Here is a 24,696-nt window from a genome sequence, read left to right as displayed (position 1 = left end):
TTGCTGATGACTAAGGCATACATTCAGATCAGAATTCAAAGTGAAATCACAACTCCTAATATTAGCATGATAACCAGGTTGGGGGCCTACAATTTGAAAAAGGGAAGTGTGTATCCTGGTAATATCTGCATGTTATTATTACTGTCTGTATATCTATCTATCATTGGTATTATTTGCAAGTAGTTGGTATCTATATGTTGGTAATATTAGCTTAGCCTCTCCACCAGTATGAACATAGGCTAAAGGTTTTATTCATTAGGGTCCATTTCCATTCATCAGGCTGGAAGCTATACTATGAGCATATTTTTATTTAGAAAAAGGCAACTGCTATAATTTACTATTAATTAAGAAATAAATCTGATACATAAGGTTTTGAAATCTCAGAAAACAATACCATCCAAACTGTATATAAACATGTTTCATCAATATTATTAGGAAATAATATTGTACATATATCTAACACAACAAACTTTTTCAAAGCCAACTTGCGTTTGTTTTTGTTCTTTTTTTAACATTCCTGGGAAGAATGCCAACATTTTATGTCAGTCTGATGCTTATAATCTGGGCATATGTACCTGAAGTAAATCATTTTAGCGGATCTTCTGTAACAAACTTTAGTTCTTTTCTGCAAGACAATGTAAGACGTCAAAGAAAGACCCAGGGGCTTGCTGCATGTTTTCATCCGAATAACAATGCCCTTAGGGAAACACATGACATTCTAATAATAATTTAAAATATTCTGTCATTCAATCATAGGTTGTTTGCCTTTTAGGCTTTTTTTTCTTTAGGGCTAACCTCATTAGCAATTACAACATGCTTTTTTATTGTGATATATCATTACAGGTTCAAATGTCAACTGCTTGCAAAAAAGGCAGAAAAATAAATACAGATTCCCCTGACCTCACTTTCTATATTGATTTTTCTTCTAATCTGCATTCAAGCAGAAAATATTGAAGCTTCAAAGAAACAAAGCATTAACCATTTTAATGCTTAGCTTGTGCTGGAATGGGAAGTATACCCATTCTGGGGAAATGTGTACATCGGACACAGATAATATTTGTAATTACATCAACATTTACCAACTTTTCAGTTTTGCCAGAAAATAATTTTTTACACTGTGCAGGGTAAGAAACAATGGTGGGGAATTATTCAACAGTTTCAGAAACTGCTACTGACAGCTAATTTGTGTCTGCTCAGACTGCTAGTTCATAATACCTCCACAGAACACTAGTTATTACATGGACACCTGATGTACAATGACAGCAACCAGAATATTTAGAACTCTGATTGGTAATAGGCAATATTCAATAGACTAGACAGAGAGGCACTGTCAATCCCTGGCTATCTAGAATGTGGGGTTCTGAGATGTCAATGACAGTTTAAGCATACATATAACTATCAGTTAAATAAAATGGTAGCTAGGTTAAAGGATGTCTTTTTATTCAAAATCAGCTAAATACATTCCAGGTGCCCCCAAAACAAAAACATCTTTCTTTGGAAAGAGTAGAAAAACCTATACCTGTAAACATATTATTGAGAGGGACTCTTGCTCTCTGTGTGGAAGAAGGGGTATCCCTGCAAAGGTCTGTCACTCGCCCCAATTTGTCTTAGTGGTAGAATTTTGAAATAAGCTAAATCCATGCTTCTGGCAGGTCAGAAATAAAAAAGGAATACTAAGAGCATTTGCAAATATAACCTGGTCTGTAAGATGTGCACCCTCAAAGAGTTCTTACATCAGGTGGGGTGAAATCAACACACAAACTCAGTCCAAGTTCAACTGTAGATGATTTTTTGTTCAATGCGATTAGCAGGATACAGGAATAGGGGTGCAGAGTATGCGGGAAGCAGCATATAATCTAGAGGAGCATAATGTACAGTTCAAATACTCTTTCTCTAGCTTTGTTCCAGACTTAGACTATAAGCCCTTGATATCAGTTGAGCACATGTAGACACTAACCATCATTAATGCTCCCTGTTGGAGTGGGTGAATCTTATTGTAACAGTCCTAATTCACAAACCACACTTGGGTTTCCCTTCTCCATGAGCTTCTTCATTGAGTATTAAAATCCGAGGCTGCAAGAGACCTTCTAGCTCCCCTCTCTGGCAGTTTAAGATCCAGACTGAATCTTAGCCAGAAACTTAACAGTATTTCATCATAGGTTAGGTTCTTTTTATCTCCTGACCCGTCCCCCTCTCCACTAATCAGTTAGCGAGGAGAGCTAGAACTTCTAAACCATTCATATAAAACAGAAGTTATAAAGTTTCTGGAGGGTTCTGGACTTAAAGCAACCCCTTCTTTCCTTAAAGGGAGCACTATAACCAAAGGGGTGCTGCAGGTGCAAAAAGCTATGCAATTTACTACAGGAGTCACTTAAGTGTTGTCACAGATTTGCCCCAAGTATGGGGAAGTGGACCCTCTGTGCAATCTGCACGTTTGGCTGAGGTATGAGCTGAGGAACAGAGTCCAAGGAATCACCCCATGTTCACAAGAGCACCCCGCAAGAGGTGATGAACTTTGCTGCGGACGATGCCCAGGTTGCGGCCCTTAGACACTTAGGCTGATGGCAGCTGACTGCAGATGGAACCGAAGAGTAGTACCAAATCGATAAGCAATCTTGAAAACCAGAGCAGGACCAGGTCAGGGCAGGCGGGGAACAATCGAAGTCAAACAAGCCATGGTCAGAACCAGGAAATCAGTACTTAGAAACAGACACGAGCTGGAGCCTCAGGGAGGCTGAGTGGGGACTGAATGAGCAGGTGCCTATAAATCACCTGGAAAACCCCCGCGATGCCTCTACCTCCAAGGCCTGGACAGGGCAACCTGAAGCAAGGTAAGGAGACAAACTGCTGCTGATCTGACATATATATATGGTGATCAACAAGTACCAAATCAGCTGTGCTGCTGATCTATGGCAGGAGTTGCATAGTAAAATTGCATTTACTTTAATGATTCAATCATTGACAAGCAAAACATTTGTCAATTTAAACAATTTTGCTTAATTTGCCCTAGTCTCGATTGTTTAGTCAAAATTAACAGAACATAACTTCAGTAGTCCTAAAGCAACATTCATATTGCTGTGTAAATTATTGTCGCCTCTTTTAGAAAATCAACCTAATTGTGTTCAGTGCTATCAGCCGTACATAATGATAAAACTAGATCACAAACTACTGGAAAAGAGGGCAACCACTACGCAAGGTATAAAATGTGACTCCAGAGAGCTAACTGGGGACACATTCATCTTCCTAAATCTGTAATTTGATCTAACAATCAGTTTTAGCTTACACTCTACAAACTACAGATAGCTTGAATGCAAACAAAGCAATATTTACTGTGGCCTTGGCCTTCGATGGAAAAGAACCAAATATAAGATGTTATGTATTTAATATAAACAGTATTCAAATACTTAAAGAACACTTATCAGATCAAGTTAAATCTTGGAACAAATTGTCACCCAGAATAATACCATACCATGTACAGAATTATATAGCTTGAAAGTTGTGTTTCACTTCCTTTTTGGTATTTCATCTACAAACAAAAACGTATTTTGATAGACACCAGCTTCCAATAATAAACATTTTCTTTTTCACCCCAACCAAATAGCATATTTTATGTCCATTTATTTTATTTTTAAAAGTTTTTATGTTTTAATGAATTATGAAGAACTGTTCTTGCATCTCTCTAAACATGGACTTGCATATATAAGTCTTGACTATCCTTTGCTTTTATTGGTTCTATCCCTAACATTCAGCCTCAGGTTTGACTTGGAACTCCCTGAATTTTCATAACCCTGGTTCATATATATTTAACCATCAAATCAAGTACAGGATGTGTAGGCAGAATGGAGTCCTATGCATGGTAGCAAGTTGGCTTACCATCTCTTTGGTTGACATTTATATGGACTGTGATACTGTAGTACATAACTGACATCCAATTTGGCTTGCCTGCAAATCCTTCAGCAATAAATGCCTACAATTAAAAGTACTTCCAAATTTCATCTGGGATAAAAGGACAAAAGGCTGCTATATAGGCGGTATATTTGCAGTATATAGGCTCATATATTTTAGTATGTCTGGCAGAATGTTTTAAGTGTCTCAGGCTATATAAGCTAGACTCCATCATCATATCAAGCAGGACAGCCATGAGCTTCACAAACCATTTTCTGCAATTATGTATCATCTGCTACTTTATATTACAAAATTTGTTTTTAGCCTAGTTTAGAATTCCATTGACTTTTATATTGGAAACTCCAATTTTCAGTTACCAGTTTCAAAAAGATTGGCCAAACCATTACCGATCAAACTTCACATAATTTTTTTTTATCTCTACCTACAAGTACATCCTGCCTTGTGTAGAGGCATGCAGCTACACAATTTTGACCAGTTGATAACCCCCCAAATCTCAAGCAAGAAGCCTGCTCTTAGAGTTCTTCTAGAAATGGGTTGGTATTTAAACAGCTCTGTTTACGGAATCCTGACATGGAAATTTAGTGAAAAGATGCCAAAGACTGAATTGAGCAATCCTGCTCCAGATGTGTAGAGCACAGGCAGGATGGGGCTGCAAGTACAGAACATACTTTGTAGGGATAGCTATGATAAGGACCTGAAAGAACTGCACTGTCAGGAAGTCCAGCAGTCTCAAATGTTCTAATACACATTGAAATATGTTACTAACCATCAGCAGCATTATGCAGAAATGCTTGTGTAGCCCTTTACCACCCTAGACCATAGCCCATGTGCAAATGGCTATGTTTAAATCTGGTCCCAATTGTGACATCTGAATACCATTTCCCACATGTGATTTCTTCTGTGGAAAGCATATAATATGCATACCGACACTAGAAATATGCTGCCATGTCCCTAAACCCTTTTAAAATGTTTTAACTTTCTCATTCACTTTCCATGTAGACACATTCTGTACTGCATTGATGAGCCTCGAGGGTAGTCTCTATTTTAGTACCAGGTATGTCACACTAAACACCTAGTGGGTATAGCAATAGATGTAATATATTCCTTCAAAGTAGAAAATATCACTTCCCAGCAGTCATTTCCCACTGAACAAGAATTGTTTATTTGTTTACTGCCACAGGAGAGTAGCTGGAAGTGTTCTCTGACTCTGTTCATTGTATCTTGAAAATGGACCACAATGTTCCTTTTTTTCCAGTCTTGCTTTGTGCTGTCTGAGCAGCTGCTTTGATATAATACAGGATTGTATGGTGAATTAGAAGAATCCATGTCCAAAATAACTAAAATGTGCATACATAATGTAATAAAAGTGGAAACCACAATAAAAAAATAATAACAGAACAGCGACATTAAAAAAAGATAGCCATACAATTAAAATTTACATATCGCCTACAGACAGTTTAGCAACAAAAACAGACTTTACACTTTGAGTTTTCTTTATTACATGGCAGATTATATTGGATGTGAAAATAATTTAGTTGCCCTAAGGCTGAAAATAGAAGGTAAAATAAATGAAAAATCATATCTCTATTTCTTTTCTACAATCATGAAATCTATCATTATGTTATGTCACCGATGATTGTATTATTGTTGATGACTAGTTGTTGCTAGAAAATGCATTGGTTTGTTTTTAGGACCATTTGGCTAAATTGGTCAAAAAAATTATGGATTCTGAATGTCCTAATACCATTGAAGGCAATAGGGAAAATTTTGCTGGATTGTTTTTGTCTCTACAGCAGCCAAAATATACCAAGAAAAATGTCCAACATCCCAGTAACATTGTCATAAATAAAACAGGGAAGGGCCATTTTATGCAGCCTAAAGAGCAACACGGAAAATACATGAATCTTGAAATAATAAAAAAAAAATTTTTTAGGGTCCCATTTTTCTTCACAGCAGTAAAACAAAGTGGTTGTGACAAGTAACATTTAAAAAACGACAGCCCCCTTTTAGGACTGTGTACCTTACAAATATAAATATGTTAGCCCCCCCCCAAGATATAATCAAAAACTATGGTAAATACAGTTAAACCATATACAAGATAAGTATAGCCTAACAGTATTGAGAACTTTGAAAACCCCCTTTACTCTGCATTAAAGGTATGCAGATAGGTGGGGTTTTACCTCTATTTCCTGATACTAGACAAGTACTGCTGAATTGTGAAGGCAAAAAGGAAGAATCCTGGTAGGTCAGACAGAAAACCAGGTTGTTAGCGTATATCCTATTGGTTGAAGTCCTTGTAGTGTCTTTATTTCCCGATGCGTTTTGCCAAGACGGCTTCCTCAGGGGGGTTCGAGACACATACAAACTACTGGTTTAAGCAGATAACAAATAAGTATAAATATTTCCAGTAAGTATTATATCATTACATTGTATAGTACATATAATATTTGATATAAATACATTGTATGGAAATAATTTCACTGATTTATTTCACTATAGATGTTATAACATATGCAAAAAGTTGAATTAAACCAGCAAGTACAAAATTTCACCTTTTAAGTAAGTGTTTCACAATTTTCTACATATGTATGAATGATGATTGTTGACAATTTGGACAACCAGTTTTATAGAATTGGGGTCTGCACACATGCGTGTGTAGATTCCAATATTTATATATATTTATCAATATCCTTTTTGCGTATGTTATAACATAGTGACATGGGTAGCAAGGATTTTTCAGTTCTTGTAGTGCCGACCCAAATACTGAAATTCTGTTCACATTTGACTTTAACCCAAATCCACACAGCAACACTAAATATTGCAAGATTAAGTCATGCAGAGTACAACCAGTATTTTACTAGACAAACTGAATAAGATATAAAATTAACTAATAGGTTGAACTTTACACTACTCCAACCATTTGGTAACCATTTTTCTCAATAATCAAAGTTTATTTCTGGCTAAAACTCTTATTTGCCTGCTGCATTTTAGTGTTCTTCATGGCGCTATAGGAGAGATTTCGCCCTACGTTTTGTTCTGGTGGCAATGGATTCACCAGACATGACATAAAGGAAAACTCTTTTTAGTTCCGTAGGGGTATGCTAGAACCCTTTAGCTACTGGCTGATTTGTGTGTTCTGCAAATAATGTATTTATACCCTTACAATTTTATAGAAATTCACACTTTTACCTGTGAAGGTTATCTAACATTAGGTATGGGATTAGACAACTAGAACATGATGCTTCTAGACTTTACATACCTTACATCCTTGTTACATTTCATGTAAATTGGAAAAAGGTGATTATGCTACCTAAATGTGTTGATATAAATAACAGAATATTTCCCTAAAATGTATTAGATTATTTTAAATGTCTTTAACGTAACAAATAAACCCAGTGTAATGTTACTAACTTCTACTAGCTATATCTGTCCCTATTCTATGTTTTTTTACTACCTGTTTGATAAGATTGATGCCACCATGATAGTGAGTAAGTGTAGATCTCCCTAAAGCTAGGTACACACTTGCAATAATTATCGTTAGAAAACGAACGACTAACGATTATGCACGATTATTTTGAACGATCGTATTGTGCACATTTCTGAACATATTGTAACAATATGATCATTTAAATATAATCCGCCAATAATTTACACACTCTGGATACGATCGTTTGAATGATGCAGGAAGTGACATGTAAAGGAGAAAGTCTACTGCAGAACCATCCGGAATCACTGAACGACCGTGCACACAATAGATTGCGAACAATCCTCGTTCGTCTGCCTCATTGATCATTCGTTGTGCACTTTTTTTTAACGATTATCGGACAATCGGTCGTTAGTCATTTGTTTCCAACGATAATGATTGCATGTGTGTACGTAGCCTAGCAGAGCCCTAGGCAGTAAAAGCAAAATGAGTTCCAAAACTCAGATATGAATCAGTCTACAATGCAGATGTAAATGTCATTTCACTCAATCCCTGCCCCAGATGTGTATAGGACATTTGTACCTACTAAAGACACGCAGCTCACTAGTTGAAATTTAGTGGAAGTTGATTTTCTGACTTAATATGTAGCTAGAGAATAATCTCCTCTTTTGATCACCCCTACCCCATTACAAATACTAATTTAAAAAAAAAACCATGATGTAAACCCTCACAGGACCTGTTCCAGGCTGATCATGGCAACCCAACATAAGACAACCGATGAGAAGAATCTCCATTATTCACTAAACAATGTGAGCACTGGAGAAAACCATTCCATCATGCAGATCAGGATAGAAAAAACTTGCCTGCTGCACGACTGCAAAATCAGGTAAGTAAAAGCGACTTTTAAATATGAGGGCAGTAGAAGGTATATAAGCTTTAATTCATCGTTCAAAGGATCACAAACTGTAACCATGCTCTTTTACAACAGACAGTAGTTGTAAAGCTGAGTTTTAATCTAAGATTTGTGTCCTATATTTAGCAAATTTCTTAATCAAAGTCAAGTGACCTCCATCTGACTCGATGTGAATAAATCTGTCTATTTTGCATTACAAGCTTTCCTATTTATTTGTTTTTAAAATTGTTGTATTGGCCTTGTAGCCCCATATAAACGTTATCTTGTGGACTCATTACTGCCAAGAAAGCAAATTAGCTTATTTCTCTGAATGAACAGACAGATAACTGACACACAGATGAGCTATCATTGTAATTAATGCCTGCAAACATAAAATAATGCTGCAAATGTCAAATAGATAATATAAATTGCTTGATGCACCTAATCCCTTGTGTTACTGTGGTATGGAAACAATAGATTTTATGAATATATTATAAATGAAAATACAGCCAAATTGTATTATACATCAGTATCTTTCTACACAGAATTACTCAAGGATAATATGAACGATAATATGCAATTCAGCTAAAATTCAGCTCCACTTAAAAAATAATTTCACTAAATTGGCTACCACCAAAAATTATCAGCTTTCTACAGAAATGCTTACATTTTTAGACACTTGTGCTGACCGTACACATGGTTATTTTTGGGCAATTTCAATTACTTTTTCAACTAGCTTTTATTAAAAAAAAGACTTATCAAATCCATAAATCTAATACCAACACAGTCTATTTAACAATTGTCTGGTAGGATCTGCCGTTCCATTGAGGCATTTTTGTGACCAAAGGCTAATAAATAGTTGAAATCGCCTGGTAATTACATATGTATGCATAGAAATACTTTTTAATGTTCTTAAAGAAGAACTGTTAGGTTTTAAATGAGATATGTAGGATGACCTTATTAGTGGTGCCTTTCTCTGCAGAAAATTCATTGGGGCGGTAGCTTCCAGCACAGTGACACCGAAGTGTGGCTATGTACACACGTCAGATCGTTCTCAATACAAACAGTTGGGATTGTGTTGGGCCAGAATCTGACGTGTATAGAGGTTGTCCAATGTCTTTCATGGATCCGTACTGATGGATCAATAGGCGACGAGCGATGAACGACCACAATACAAATAAAAGACGGGGAGCACAGCGGGGTGCCCATCTCCTCCCCTCTCCATAGAACAGAACGTCAGTGTGTGTACACTGCTTGTTCATTTATCTGTCACTCTTTTAGAAATATTCATGAAAGATGGTTTCCAGTGACAAGAACGGAATGTGTGTATGTAGCCTAAAAGTTGAGCATGTCTGCGCTGTACAATTTTAACTACAGTTGAAATCAGGGCAAGAAAAATGCTTATCTTTGCTGTGAAAGGGTCAAATACTTCTTTGCCTTAAGAATGATAATTATTACGATATACTTATTCCTTGCACCCCCTCTATTGAACTCTCTCCTAATGACATTTCTGAGGTGTGGACAAACCCTCAGCATCCTCATGTGCAATGCAATTTTTACTGTTTTTACCATTTGGAATGAAGATCAGTTTGCGTTGGAATTTCACTTATTAGCATCCAAATGCTTTACAATAGGTTTTTGTCCCAGGTGAATAAGCAATATCCCTTGAAATATGTATTATATAATATATATTACATGTTCCACTTGGAAAAAAAAATAGTGCTTAGCATGTGAATTAGGGAGTTTGGGGACAATTTTTGCTGATACAAGGTCAAATTTATGTACTCACACTGCTTGCATTAACATAACTACATTTCATGTCATAAAAATGATTACAAAGTTTTATTAGTTTATTTCCTGTATTTTAAATTTGAGTTCTGCTTTAACTAAACCTTGTTTATTTATTTTTTAGGAAAAGCAAAAAAATGACAAAAAAAATATCTCTTGGAAGTAGACTGATAATTAAAAGCTCAAATAAAAATACATTTTTTGTATCTATCCAACGCCAGATTGCATTACTATGAGTGGTTATCAAGGATGTTTACTTTTCATTTAGAGCCATTTTCTATGCCACAGCTATTTTCACACATAGAAGAAGTAATTTACTAGCCTAGCACCAGTTGGGAGTATGAAAAATAAATTGTAAGGCAGTGATACTGCTTCAATCAAAGTGTAGGGAGCCACTAATCAGGTAAAACTATATTGAGAGAAGAAGGAACCTCGGAAAGTAATTTGCAGCTCAACAGTATACAAGAAAATTGCAATAAACATCAAATCTACTGAATTTATATATGAAGTGCTGAACATGTTGACATAATTTTTCTCAAATCCACAAAGCACAGCATTGACAAGATAGATATATAGATACATGGGTGTTACCGCATACGTCACTTTATTATTTCCTGTTTTTTCATTTTATTTTTTTCTTGGAGTTTTTATTTCTGGTATGCTGATAAAGATTAGGGGTAGGTGGAGTGTAAAAGAGAAATAGATTTTTTTTTTTAAATGAGATCAGTAAAGCTTGGCTCCAGGCAATCAGCCAAATGAATAGACAAAGGACATATATGGAAGCTGTTTTACCTGACAAAGGATTTGTATTTCTGTCCATCCAGTCACAATTTTGCCAATCGTTTGTTCCTGGCAGTAGAGGGGACCTGACCCCATAGTTTTACATTGAAAGACATGTCTGATTCCCAGCACTGACACTCTACTGAGCAGTGGAAGATGAAAAAAATGCAATGACAATTTCATCTTTATATTAGTATAACCCTTGCACTGCTACACACCTAATAGTCTAATAGTCAACTTCTCATGCTTCTCCTGTCCCTTCCCTGAGTTCTGTTGTGCTGGGGCTCAAAAACAATGATACCACAACAAATTCTGGTGCTTACACTGAATGCAAATAAAACCCCATCTAATTAAATTATTAACCAGTTTGCAGCCTCCTCTAACCTATCCTTCAGTTTTTTTATTTGTAAATTGTAAAGCATTACTCACTAAATCCATCATGCAGGTACCTTGCCACTATTCCAACACAGCAAATATTTCCATGCTGATTGGTCCCCTGCAGCCCCCTTGCACTGATATCGCTGCTGTCCTTCTCTGGAGCTTTGGAGGACTGCTAAACAGCCAGAAATAATTGTCCACATCCAAAAGACAGTGATCTTAACATCCAAATGATATCCTTCCCTAAACAGAGGTGGTGAGAAGACTCTGGACTGAATAATAAGTATAAGGGGCTTTACATTTTTCAACTGAATCCATCAACCAGTTGGAAGATATAAGGTGAAAGGGAGAAGCCTGGTAATATTTGACCAGAGATAAGCCTTAAAAAGAAATACGTTTCTGCATAAATACAAAACTGCATTCATTTACATTTTATATACTGAATTTCAGCTTTAATTAAAACTGTTATTTATAGTATTTGTGGACATAACAGATGTCAATGTACACTTAAATTCTGCTTAAGGAGGTGCTTAATTATTCAGTTTATAGGTAATATACAACTCTGTAATCATTAGCACTCATGTATCATGTTTTAGAGTCTACTGATGAACATATTGGGCCTGACTTATTAAAGCTGGAAAGGATACACTTTCATCAATGAACCTGGGTGATCCTGCAAACCTAGGTTGGATCTGGTCCAGGATTGAAAACATTTGCTAACAAATAGAAAATGAATTTTAAGAAATGCATTCCAGGTTTGCTGCATCACCCAGGTTCACCAATTAAAGTGTATCCTCCACAGCTTTGGAAAGCTTTAACAAATCAGCCCCTGAACATATGTGTGACACCTATATGTTCTGCATGCTACCTGGCTTGTTGTTGATCTGAATTTCAATGGTCCTAGCAAAGATTTTTAGGGGAAGTTTGGTAATATGATGGGCCTGATTTAGTAAAGCTACCCTAGACTGGAGAAGATAGATTGACACAAGAGTACCTGGGTGATCCAGCAATCTGGGATGGATTTCTTTAAAAAAAACATTTGGCATTAGTTGGCAAATGTTTTCAATCCTTAACCAGATCCATTCCAGGTTTGCTGGATCACCCAGGTGCACTCATAATAGTGTATGTTCTCCAGTCTTAGAGAGCTTTAATAAATCAGGCTCAATGTTAGTCATTACAGGGACAAAAGTGGAGAGAAAACTAACATTTTATAATTGTCACTGAAACAAGGTGTGAAGGGGGAGTCTGCCAATGGGAACATCCATGCTGATGACAGATACTGGGCTTCCATTTGCTTTGGGCAGCTTTCTTCCTATTTCCTATTCTGACATCTTCCTAGAGGCTGCACAAACAGAAATGTTGCAACACTGCAGGAATCTCTCAGAGGGGATTATAGTTGGGTTGATCTGATTCAAGTTTGAATTCAATTGTTGACTGCGAGAAATGCATTAGTGGTGAAAAATAAATAAATCAAACTTTCAATAGGTTTACAATGGATATGAGTTTTTTTTTCTTATCACAAGTAAGTCGGGAAATTGGTTTCATGTATTAGATAAATCCATATGAAAAAATGAATCCCTGAGAAGATAGGCTTTGCTCCCCAATGCACCCAATAGTTTTTTGTAATTGGAGTAAATCATCACTGCTGATCTATTCAAAACACAACGCAGTAACTTTAGTGTACCATGGTCTTTCTTGTTTCTCTTCGGTCAACACCTATTTGAATATGTTGATGATTTTTTGGGGATCCATTTGACATTGCTTGTTGGATGTGCTTATTAACAATCATTTTGGTGGTTCGACCTAAAGCTATATAGGAAGTGCCTGGACCAGGGACCTCTATGGCAAGATCAATAGATTTTACTTTACTGAAAGGAAAATTAGCTTTTAGTGATTGGGTTTTCATCCACTTAAGCTTTTTTTTATCTCTGTATAGTTTAGACTGTGGTATAAATGTGTCTGTAATTTAGTTTAGGAGTTAGAAAGGTCCTCTCTCTCTTTTACCCGTAGGCAGCTAAATGACTAGGCACATACACTCATGTAAACTTTTACACTTATACTAATCTGAGGCTGAGAACATTTAGCTTTGTTGAATGGTACATTTCACTGTTAACTTTAATTGAAACTGACTCATCTCTTTAGCGTGGTGCTGTGAAGTGGTTCATGGACAGGTCAGTGAGCCGATATGGCATCTATTTACAAGATTCAAAAAACTTACTCTGCTTGGCTGTTCTTTGCTGCTCCTGCAACTGGAAGACGGAGAGACGATTTACACCTCCACAGACAGAGCCCTTCTCTCCTTTACACTCATTGTTGCATTCTTCTTCTTTGGCATGGTTTGAGGGCAAGCTGTTTCCACAGTAACACTCGGATCCATAGGCTAAGCCAGCATAGAGATACGTTCTGAAAAAAAGAATTATACGTAAATGATTTACAATGACATGAGGTTACATAAAAATAGACTAATAGTTAGTTGGGGGTCTTGAATGGTAAAGACATATTATCTAGTAAACAAATGTGCTATCCCACACAGTCAGATAATAAAGTATTCTATTTTATATCATGTATAAATCATGTAAAAAAAAATACCTGTCCTTAGGTATAGGATAGACTTTCGCATTCTTAAAGTAAAAAGATTCAGTTCTACAACTGGCTGAATAATGAAACTAAATTAAACAATCAGATGGTGTATCATGGTGGATGGTGGATAATCAGATCTACTTTACACATCATTTTCTATGTGCATGGTGACAATGAGGAGGCAGTGTGTTTTGTAATATAGCTATTAACACTGTTATCCAAAAGCCAACAGTTTCACCTTCCAGAATGTGTCCCTTTGAGCTAGCTCCAAGTAAAGGTGTAGTTTGCACAATACCTCTATGATCTATTTTAGATTTATCAACAGCTAGGAACAATGAAGACCTAACTAAAAAAATAATTACAATAATGATTTATTTATTCAGGTAGACATTTACACTGCAATTTTTTGGGGCAATTTAGATAAGACCATATAATAAGGTCAAAACATATAGCTAGTAGATCGTGCTTGGAACAGTAAATTTCTAATTTGAGTTAAATCCCGTTGGATTAGTTAGGAAACTGCTTTTAGAAATTCCAAGTGGGAAATGGTATCTGGTAATCTGGTAGTCAGACAATGACAGCTGTCATCATCTGGCAGTTTACTATAACTTTCAATGACATATATTAGTAAACTCAGCCAAACCAAGTGTAAGATGACGACATACTAAGACTCAACCAATGTGGTTACTGGATTGCCTGAGCCGTACTTTACTTGTTAATGACAAGTATAGTAGAGTGCTGGACAATGACAGCTGTTATTGCCTGGTGGCCTACCATACCTCTTAATGACAGGCTTAATAATGTTAGATTGAAACCTAAACTACTCAAGTCATGATTTCTGATCCAAAGTTGGAATCAACTCATCCATATGTTGAGTTATCTCTAGTATTTGGGCATAAAGTTAAAGTAAAAATGAAAGTGAGATCTTAAAGGAAAACGTTAACTTTCCTTGATTTAAAAATGTCAAACGAACTGAAATTAATGAAAGTGGCATAAATGATAATTGGTTATATTTATTACTACTTCTGTGTAAAACAAGTAGAATAGATGGTTTTCATAGATTACAAATAATTATAGAATTCACATTAATGCAAGGTAAATAATGTAGGCTGCCAGTAATCAATGTTTTATATATGAATATATATATATTTATATATATATATATATATATATATATATATATATACTGTTGTTTTGCTCACTGGGGTTTTGTTTAAAATAATTATATAGAAACTGATTAGTCGGTAGCCAAGAGCTGTGAAAATGCGCAGGTGGTTACAGCAGTTTCCTTTATTTGTAAAATTATATATATAGGAATTATTATAAACCCATATGCTGTCCTCCTACTGTGTAATTTCATGTATGTTCTAATGTGTCATTTCCCTGAGACTTGCATTTGCTTTATTTATTTATTTATTATTGGGTATTTTATTTTTTATTTACTGGTCTGCATTCTACTTTATCTTTTGGATTGACAACGCAATAAGAATTTTAACGAATACTTGCACAAATCCAATTAGTAATCTGACAATAATTATGTGAATTAGTGTATACAAATTGTACCTCATCGGTAGCCTGAATAATGAATCTCATGTAGATCAGAAGCTACTTCCAATATTCATCTTCAGTACAGACTGAATATGAACATTTTTCATTTCCTTTACACAAAGAAACCTATGCAGAGATATATAGAGACTGTCATGGGTGCCCCCCTTCTGAAACTACTACCATTACCGTTATCATTCTGATCCAATGGCTTCAATCATTTCATTTCAAGTCACTAACTGAAGCAAGTGTGTACATCAAATGTTTGTTTCTAGTCAGTGACTATAAATGTATCGAGGCAAAGAAAGCAGCCAACAAGCATTCACAAAGGTGAGCAATCACAGCCTCCATAGTTATCTCAGCAGAGATTTGTTTTTAGTGTCATGAGCAAAGGGCTGAAAGGCTTGCTAATTAAAAATAAATAAATGAAAAATCTACTGTGTCCTACACAGTGAAAATTTTAAATGTGTCTCCCTAATATAGCACACATTCAAAAATGCTGCATGCACTTCATATGGGTATAATATTCATGTGAATGAAACTCATTCATTTTGTAAAAATGCACCACACACATATAAAACAATGAAATGAGTATATTTTTTACACAAAATAACACAATACATTTGTTATTTTTTTTAGGAAAATTAAACATATAAACATTATCATGATCATCAAAATATATCTCACTAAATAATATTATAATATCCCTATCCATAGCTTAAAGTGCATATTACGGCAGAATTTTTTGTGGGGAGATTCAGAACGTATAGGCAATTTAACCTCCAAAACTTTGTAAAAACTTTAGAGCTGTCTTTTAGAACACTGAATAAGGGATTTTTTTTTATTGGGGAATTACACACATATTTAATATGTTTGCAGACTGATGGGCAAAATTCGCAGTAAATCCAATCCAGATAGAGCATGCATGGTCCCTGGGCAACCAGCCTTTTCCACCACGTACAGCACATTGGCCAAGAATGCAGTTGGGTAGAACCACTTACCAATAGAAAAGCTTAAGTAACATGAATGGGGTGGGCTGTCGAGTAACTTGGTTGGCTCAGGTCCCAGTTTGCAAATATAGAACCCGAAGATTTCAGAAATTTATAAAATCTCTGTAAAGACAATGGATATGCATCCAAGAATCTGGAATCTAGGACGGCACAAGTGAACCAGTGCTCTGTCTATAAATCTTAAAGCGGTAAAAAGGATGTGGACTTTAAAGCTGAATTTAATCTGATTTTATTTTGCCTTTCCTTGTTCTTCCTGGGAGTTTTTACCTTTAAAACCTTTTTTGATTTCATGGTACACCCTAATGTACACCCAGTTAATATCCTTTTTGGGTTTCTGGTTCTTTAAATGGATAAATACTGTTTGGAGTAGCCAAAAACAGAAAGGCTTGGGAGGAAAGGCCAGCTGATATGAGTCTTTCTAATGCTGCAGCTTTTATTGCACACTTTAAAATCAGTGTATCAAGTACAGAAAAGAAGTCTATACAAATGTGAAAGACTGGAGCTACTAGTGGCTAATGATCACCTTTAATGCTGGCCCCACCAACTATACATACTCAACTAAACTGTAGCTGCTGGGATAGAAAATATTTGTCTCATTTGACAATACTGCTTGTGTGATTGGCAGCAAAGGCTTTATATTTATACAGGGAAGATTACCTTTCAGCACAGGCACTCTGACAATGACCTATTGTCATTTTCCTTAAATCGTAGAACACTGTGGCTTTCAGAGTCCTATCTTCTACATTATCTATAAAACAACCAATGTAGGTACCTGAAATAAAAAAAAAAATCAGCATTAGAAAGTAACAAAGGCATTTTACATGTGTTCCTACCGAATTGTAATATGAAGCATTCTCACAGATAAAATTGCACTTACAATTCGAGTTCAAGCAAATGAATGTTATATTTGCAAACACTAAAGATGAGCTACATTTCATAACAAAAATGTGATATATTTCACAATACCAGTCATTAGATTTAGGCGCTGCCTTAGTTTTCATTTTTAGACAAACATTTCAACAAGTAGAGAAAAAACCTGTTGATCTTGCCAGAAATGCAATGTTGTACCCTCTGTGAATTGGAAGAATAAAAAAAATGCTATCTTTCATTTGTAAACTACTAATCTCTTTATCCCTTAATAAAGATGAACTAAGGCTGCCATACATGCAATCCAAAAACAGAAAATAATCAGTTCTCCAAAGCAAGCTCTATAAAAAAAAAAAACAATCTCATAAATAGGCCCACCGGGGACCAATCATTATTTAGGTATGTAACTATGACCATTCCAGTACCCAAAAACTCAACAGGCCTGCAATAAAGACTGAAGGAAAGCATACCTGTCAATAAACTCCAAACGCAGGTGAAGAGTAACCTTTTCTTTTCTTTAATTAGCTATTATTTTGTATATTTGCTGTATGCTTTGGGATCATTGTCCTGTTCCATGACCCCATTTCACTCTATTTGACTCTAGAATACTTTGGCATACAGATAATGTCATGGTCAACTCCATGACTGCAAGGTGTCCAACTCATATGGCTTCAAAACAAGCAGAAATCATCACCCGTCCACCACCATGCTTGACAGTTGGTATGTGGTGGATGTGCTGATATACTGTGCTTGGTTTCCACCAAATATCTCCACTTCGGTCTTGTATATCCATAGGAAATTGTTTCAGAGCTCTCTTTGTTTGGATGCAACTTTAAAAAGAACAAGGCTACATGGTTTGCAGAGAGAAGTGGCTTTCTCCTGGCAATCCTTCCAAAAAAAACATATTTGTCCTATCTTTTTCTTATGTATATGTTGTGAACATTAACATGCTGAGGTCTGTGGAGTCCAAGATGGATTTTTTTTGTATATCATCAGAGAATTAGATATCTAACTTTGGGGATAATTTGCTTAAATTGTTTAGAAAATGTCTTAAAACTCTTCCCAGATTAATGGACAGCAACAGATATGTCTTTAAAATCAAATGTCTTTAAAATGTCTTTCCTGCTTGGCCTTGTATTAACACACACCTGAATGCTTCAGACCAGCAAACCGCCAAGTTTTGCTTTTAGTAGTGACCACATTCGATGATAATCAGGTAACCCAGTACATTTGCCTTTCAGTGCCTAGCTGTTACTAACCTTTTTTTTTTTTCTAATGAAGCTGTAATGGTGTATCTAGTTTGTGACATTTGTGTCATGTGTTGGTGTTCATCTGAGGTTGTAGCTACCTTATTTCAAACCTGCTGATAAGATGATATTTTATTATGTATTGATATACAAATCTTAGAATAGAAAGAGGGCTTTTATCATGATTCTAGCTCCATATCGTTTAGTTCAACCTGGAGGGTAATTAGAATTTCTATTTCTGGCTATTGAAACATTTTTATTTTAGGTGTAATCTTCCTAAATAAGGATACAATTAGGATGGCATAGTGTTCAGTCTATCTAAACTAAGAGAGTAGGAGAAGGAAGAAATGTATAATAATGGGGATGGACAGTCAGCCAGGAACTCTGGTATTTAGCCAGTCAGAATAGAAATGCAAAATATGATGTACCCGGGTTGTTTTACTGGTTCAGTCTATTAACTGTGGCTATTCTTCTCACCTGCAGATTTTTCTGGATCATTGACATCATACAGTGAAACAAATGATAACAACTAATAAAAGCTGCAATAGCAGTTGTTGACAGGTTCTCTTTATAGCCGAAGTCTCAGCAGACATATAGAGCAGAAAGGATTGAAGTTCTAAAATCAGAAGTACATCATTAAATGTAACTGTTTTTGTTGATACAACCGGCAGTACAAGTGCCCAAATTTAACTTGATATCAGCATCTTGAAATCCATTGTACAATTTCTACCACAGAGCTCAGAAAAGGTGGAGAAAGAAGTTGCACAGGGAGCTTAATAACTGTGGTGCAGTGCAAGGATCATGCTGAGAGAACAACAGGTTGGCAGATAGATCAAATCAGTTTCCTCATTCCCTTTGCATTGTACAGTTACAGAGAAAGAACATGAGCAAATTGGACCCTTCAGATCAGTTTTTGTGACACCAATGATCTTTTTGGCTATCTGTAGAGATAACGTTCTTCCCAATGGCCAGCATTGCCATGCTAATATACTGTGAGCTGTGGATATAATATTTATATCAGGGGGTCCATAAGATCTGAAAATTATTTTAAGGGTTTCCCCATGTTAAATATATTGAGAAAGGCTGCTATATACTATCTTATATCCAGGTTATGCTATCCCTTTATAAATTATAATAAAACGTAATAAAAATAAAATAGTAGCAGTGCATTGAGTGGCTTGTCCTGGAATAGTTAAATTTTAGCAGCTTTCCACTAATTTATACATCTGCATGAATCTACATAACTCAATGGCAATAACATGCTGTGCTAAATAAAGTAATGATCACTATAGTGATGGATCAGTAAACCCTAATCACAGTGGTTCAAGGACAACAGATTGCTGTTTAGCTGAGCTTAATTCCGCTTTGTTGAAATGTCGTGATAGCATGTAAGAATAATGTAAGACAGGTCTTGTAGAAAAATCATGTGTAATAAAAACCTGAAAACTGCACAACTTTCATTGCAAACAATTGAGTAAATTGCAATGGTATATTTATTTTTCACAAAGCACAAAAGATAATTGTAAGCTTATACTGAAAGCAGATAGACTGGTTGATAAAATTGTCCATGTTTTATCAATATACACAAGCAGGATAGGTCATTTTTGTAGAGTCTTAAGTATACAGCTGGCAAAACGCCAACAATTGAACATGGATTGCAGTTTTCTGTACTGGTGTGCAACCAAAATAGTCATCTTTGTCTGTGTATAATATCTGGAACCTTTTTTGTTACTTATATTATTATTTTATCAAAATTTTGATCAAACTTTTAGGTTTGATCATTGACCTGAACATTTCTGTTGTTTGGTGGTCTTATTTGACAAAAAACACCGACCCCCCACAATATGAAAACCAGACCCTTAAATAAACTTGAGACCTCCCTGGACAGCAAATGGGGCAGTGAACATGTTTGCCTTTGAAATCTGTTTTTTTTTTCAAAAATGGAAAGGGGTGATGGGGGGAGAAAATGTAGCTTATTCCCCTTTTGAAAGAACCAGACTTGCCTGACCCCAAAGTTGGCTAGGGTTATCCTTGGGAGAGAGGGTTTCTTCCCTACAACATGACCCAATGTTGTGGAGATCTGCAAGTGGTGGGGTCTCTTTTGGAAACTGGAAGGCAGATCCAAAGCTTTTCTTCTAAGAGCATTCAAACACTGCACCTTTCCTCATATAACACTGCGATTTGCTCATGTGACTATAATAAAAACCAATCCTTCAATTCTAAAACTGACACAGAACCAAAGTGGAACAAGCGGATATTTCTTTAGAACAGAAATGGGCAGGAATCTGCTAAAAAGTTTCTTATACTTATTATACATAAATCACTCAGAAAGGATTATCTTTTTTCCTTAACAAACCTTCTGGAGTTTTTTGGATTTTCAGTTTAGGTCCACTTTACATATGTGAGTGGAACATTAAGAAAAACAGAACTCCAGGCAAACAGCTAAATGTGAAGTTGAAATAGTAGAAAAGAAATGATATTGTGCCAAAGGATTTGTAATCCTTCGGAGCCTCTAGATTATATTCTTTTGGGTTTGTAATCCAGAAATCCTTTCTAGAGGAAACATTCAGGTTTATCTGCTATATTACTACAAAAGGAGACAACACATGTGCAGTTCTAAAGATTCAGATTGTTCCCAAGTACTGGCTCATCCACTTTCAGGCTTCTGTATAGAGGATTACAGTAGGTTAGTATCAAAACAATTTCAGGTATACACCATCCACAACTGCATTCATTGATGTTTTACAGTATATCTGCCAAGGTTCAGCTTTAAAGATCAACTTCCTTTAAAAAATGATCCTTAATGTGGGGCTACCCTCCACACTTTAATGAATGAATGCTCCTTTAGGTTTAGGGGTACCATAATAGGTACTTTAATTTACATTATTTCTTTGCTCCTGTTGGCTCATCCTCTGCGTGATTGGTCCCCCACATCTTCCTTTGTAAGCTGCGCTGTGCCGTCAGTACGTTTTCCTGAAAGTGAGACCACCTTAAAGGGTTATTGATCTAAAACTGCTATTATTTTCAAAGGAGAATCCAAAAATGAGACCAAGGACCTAATAAAAGCTCTTCAGAAATGATATTTAAATATTGACAAATACATTTCATACACTTAAAGTGTCAAAAGTCAAAGTTCCATGTATGTGAAATGTGGAGCTAATTACAAATAATGGTACTGGTAGCTGGATCTACTTCATCGTTGTTTGCTCATAGATTTTGTTTTTGATTATGATCCTGTTTTATTAAAAGACTCCAAGACTGGAGAAGATAGACTGCCAGGTTTGCTGGATCACCCAGGTTCATCTATGATAGTCTATCTTCTCCAGTCTTGGAGAACTTTAATAAATCAGGCCCAATGTGTTAAATACTTTGCAAGAACTCAATTTGTCATTCCTGTATCTGAATTCTTATGTTCACCATCCTCCCAATATGAGGAAAAGACCTAAAGCTAATTGTTAGGGTTTTGAAAATGTATTTTTTTTGCATATAAAATTCCATAGTGGCATAATGAAGTACAGCACTTGGAATTTTATGTTTGGAGAGCTCAGAAATAATAAACTGGAGGATGAGTCAGCTAACATTGTCAAACCTTTTGTCTGTTTTGTCTAATTATCTTTTAGTAAAAGGCACCTTCAGTCGGTTTTTGAGGTAGAGGACAGGTTTTGACAACAACCAGCTAAGAGATGTTTAATGAAGAGCATTCAGGCTTAGCATTTTAAATATTTTCAATCTAACACCTGTTTACTGTACAATCCCAAGAATTCAGATCTAGTAAAAGAAATGAATGAAAAAAAAACAGAAACATCCAAAATGAGCATGATGACAAATAGCTAGAGGAATACAGGTATTAAATCTGTATTGCATTTTATTATACATCTCTAAAAAATCACAAATGACATCAAAATCTATTCCCATGATAGAAAAGAGAAATTTATCTAACAATATACCCAACAGAGCATTAAAATACCACTTTAACAAAGTGAATATGGTATAAATGTCATTTTAACAAATATTTCAAATGGACCATAGCAACACTGCTTTAAAAAGTAAATGGTGCTCAAATTGATATAAACTGATAACTGTTTTACAATCCGTCTTTCTATTATACCCTATGGTTCACATAAAATCTGTGAATGGTTATACATTTTGTATATCAAAGAAAAACAGAAATTTTATTGTTAATGTAGTGGGAAATATGTATATTTTACTATTTATATATGTTTCAAAATTCTGCACTTTATTTAATTGTTATACATCCTCATCAAACTAAAAAGTTATACCCTGAAAGCTATTGCAAAATGACTGCAATGCACCCTTCTGTCATCTGTCCATTTTCCATTTTAGCTTCAACAACATGTTATTTTTAATCACAATATTTTGATATTATATGCATATTAATGAAATGCCTTATTCAATAATAAATTATGAATATAATTTTTATTTCACGCAGGCTCTGTGCAGCACTGCTCAAACTGGTAGAGAAAGATGTTCTGAAGTGATGTCTGTTGTAACTCTTTAATCACCAAGACAAACTCTGCTGTTGTTTCTTTTTGCATATCAAAGCACAGTTTGTTCCAGAAGGTAATGAATGTCTAGGCTCCATAAAGATTTTTTTTTTTTGCTTTGTTTGTGAATAACTCACAATGAGGATTTTATACAGTAACTGACACTGCGCTGCCTAATATTATGTTGACACAAACATTTGTCCTATCTGCATTCATTAAAATAATTTTACCTGTTCCGACTTACATACAACAATACAATTCAACTTAAGGACAAACCTACATCCCTATCTCGTATGTAACCTGGGGACTAACCAACTGTATTGCACAATTAGCTGTTTGGACTCCAGCCAATTCTTTACCCATTCTTGGTCTAGAACTCCTTGGAGAAACCAATGGTTCTCCTTGAACTACAACAATCCTTTTACATCTTCATGTGAACCTAAGAACAGAAAAGGTAACTTAAATTATGTTGTCCACTAAAAACAATCTAATGGACATTTTAGACTTGTGCTTGATTTCACTCAGATTACTGCAGGCCTAACCATGCTTCCAAACAGTGGTTGGAAAACCTTTTGGGCGTGCAATTGCAGCTGTGGTTGTGGTGGATTGTGGTACAGTTCTGGTAAGTGAGAAGTTGGTTCTGGCCTCATCTAGAGGATGACCAACTCTGCAAACTCAGCATCACTCGATCTCATTCACCTGAACAACAAAACAGTTTTCAAACACTGCGGTTGACAGTATATTAGTTCAAAAGTGGAGGCTAAGTCGAAAAGGGGCCTGAAAACTATCACGCTAAGAAAAGTGAAACTATAAAATGCAATAGTTACATTAAATGTGTACCTTTAATTAAATCTACATTTTTACCTTACAATTCTTAGGTCACACTGTCAAGATTCAAAACTAAGTAATTTGTTAATGTTACCTACCTTTATTTACAAGTGTGTGCTTTTGTAGTTTTGGTACTGTGCCTTGACCATGTTCTCTGTCATTTACAAAATTGTGGTACCATCTTCTCCTCAGTTGCCTTAACTCTGAGTTCCGAGATACAAGCCAAAGTGGCTGATCAAGCAAAGTGTGTCTTGAATTAGTCAAAGGCTTGTTTTGAAGGTTTCCAACCATAAATCCATTAGAATTCCAGTATGTTGATTGAAACATCCTATGATCCAGAGGTGTCATGCCATCAACTGAAGATCCCTGAGCCCCGGGAGTTCCTCTGTTGTTTTGTTGTATGACCAAATAAGACCTTTGCAGAAGTAGCAAGCTTCCAGCCATTAAGTAAGCAACGGTTAGAAAGAAGAGAAAAAACTGAGCCCGTCTTAGAAATTTCTGTAGACTAAAAAAAGGTTTGGCCATGCCCCCTCTACAAAAAACTTTAAAAAGAAAATCCAGCAAAAAAAACAAAACAAAAAAGTAAAATAAAAGGCAAAAACAAAGTGCCAGTGATAAGTTGTCCAGTCAACTAAAATGTTTTATTGTAACTTTCAATCAAAACACATTTTAGTAAAATGAATTCATGTCCCTTCAAAGTTCCCATGTGACATGACGACATTCTAGCTATGTATAACATTTCCTCTGTAAATCCAGTGAAAGGCTTGGCAATTTTTTATCCATTATCTGAGATATTTTAGGAAGTTTCCACTGTTATCGAGACCCTGAAAAAATAAATTGAAATGTATTGATAGGTTTTGCATTTGACTTCACAGTGAAGATGCAGAAGTATAAGAAAATAAAGGATGGTATTTTAATGTGTCTACTTTGAGATTCAAATCTTATC

General features: G+C 35.6%; 2 protein-coding genes across 2 annotated transcripts in view; both read right to left on the bottom strand.

The window, feature by feature from the left end:
• LOC140334713 (sialate:O-sulfotransferase 1-like) overlaps positions 1–24,696 on the bottom strand; it is a 328,520-nt gene that overhangs the window by 32,992 nt on the left and 270,832 nt on the right. The window lies entirely within an intron of this gene.
• The window catches only part of LOC140343282 (sialate:O-sulfotransferase 1-like), a 64,720-nt gene continuing 40,602 nt past the window's right edge, over positions 579–24,696 (bottom strand). Inside the window, exons 2-5 of the mRNA XM_072429890.1 lie at positions 23,849–24,574; positions 16,961–17,075; positions 13,387–13,571; positions 579–625 (exon numbers count right to left, since the gene is read on the bottom strand). Of these exons, the coding sequence (XP_072285991.1) occupies positions 615–625; positions 13,387–13,571; positions 16,961–17,075; positions 23,849–24,275 (738 nt within the window). The 5' untranslated portion in view covers positions 24,276–24,574 and the 3' untranslated portion in view covers positions 579–614. The remainder of the gene's footprint in view (positions 626–13,386; positions 13,572–16,960; positions 17,076–23,848; positions 24,575–24,696) is intronic.

This window comes from Pyxicephalus adspersus, chromosome 1 (genome assembly GCF_032062135.1).
Source record: "Pyxicephalus adspersus chromosome 1, UCB_Pads_2.0, whole genome shotgun sequence".
Taxonomy (NCBI): Eukaryota; Metazoa; Chordata; class Amphibia; order Anura; family Pyxicephalidae; genus Pyxicephalus; species Pyxicephalus adspersus.
This window is presented reverse-complemented; position numbering and strand designations above follow the sequence as displayed.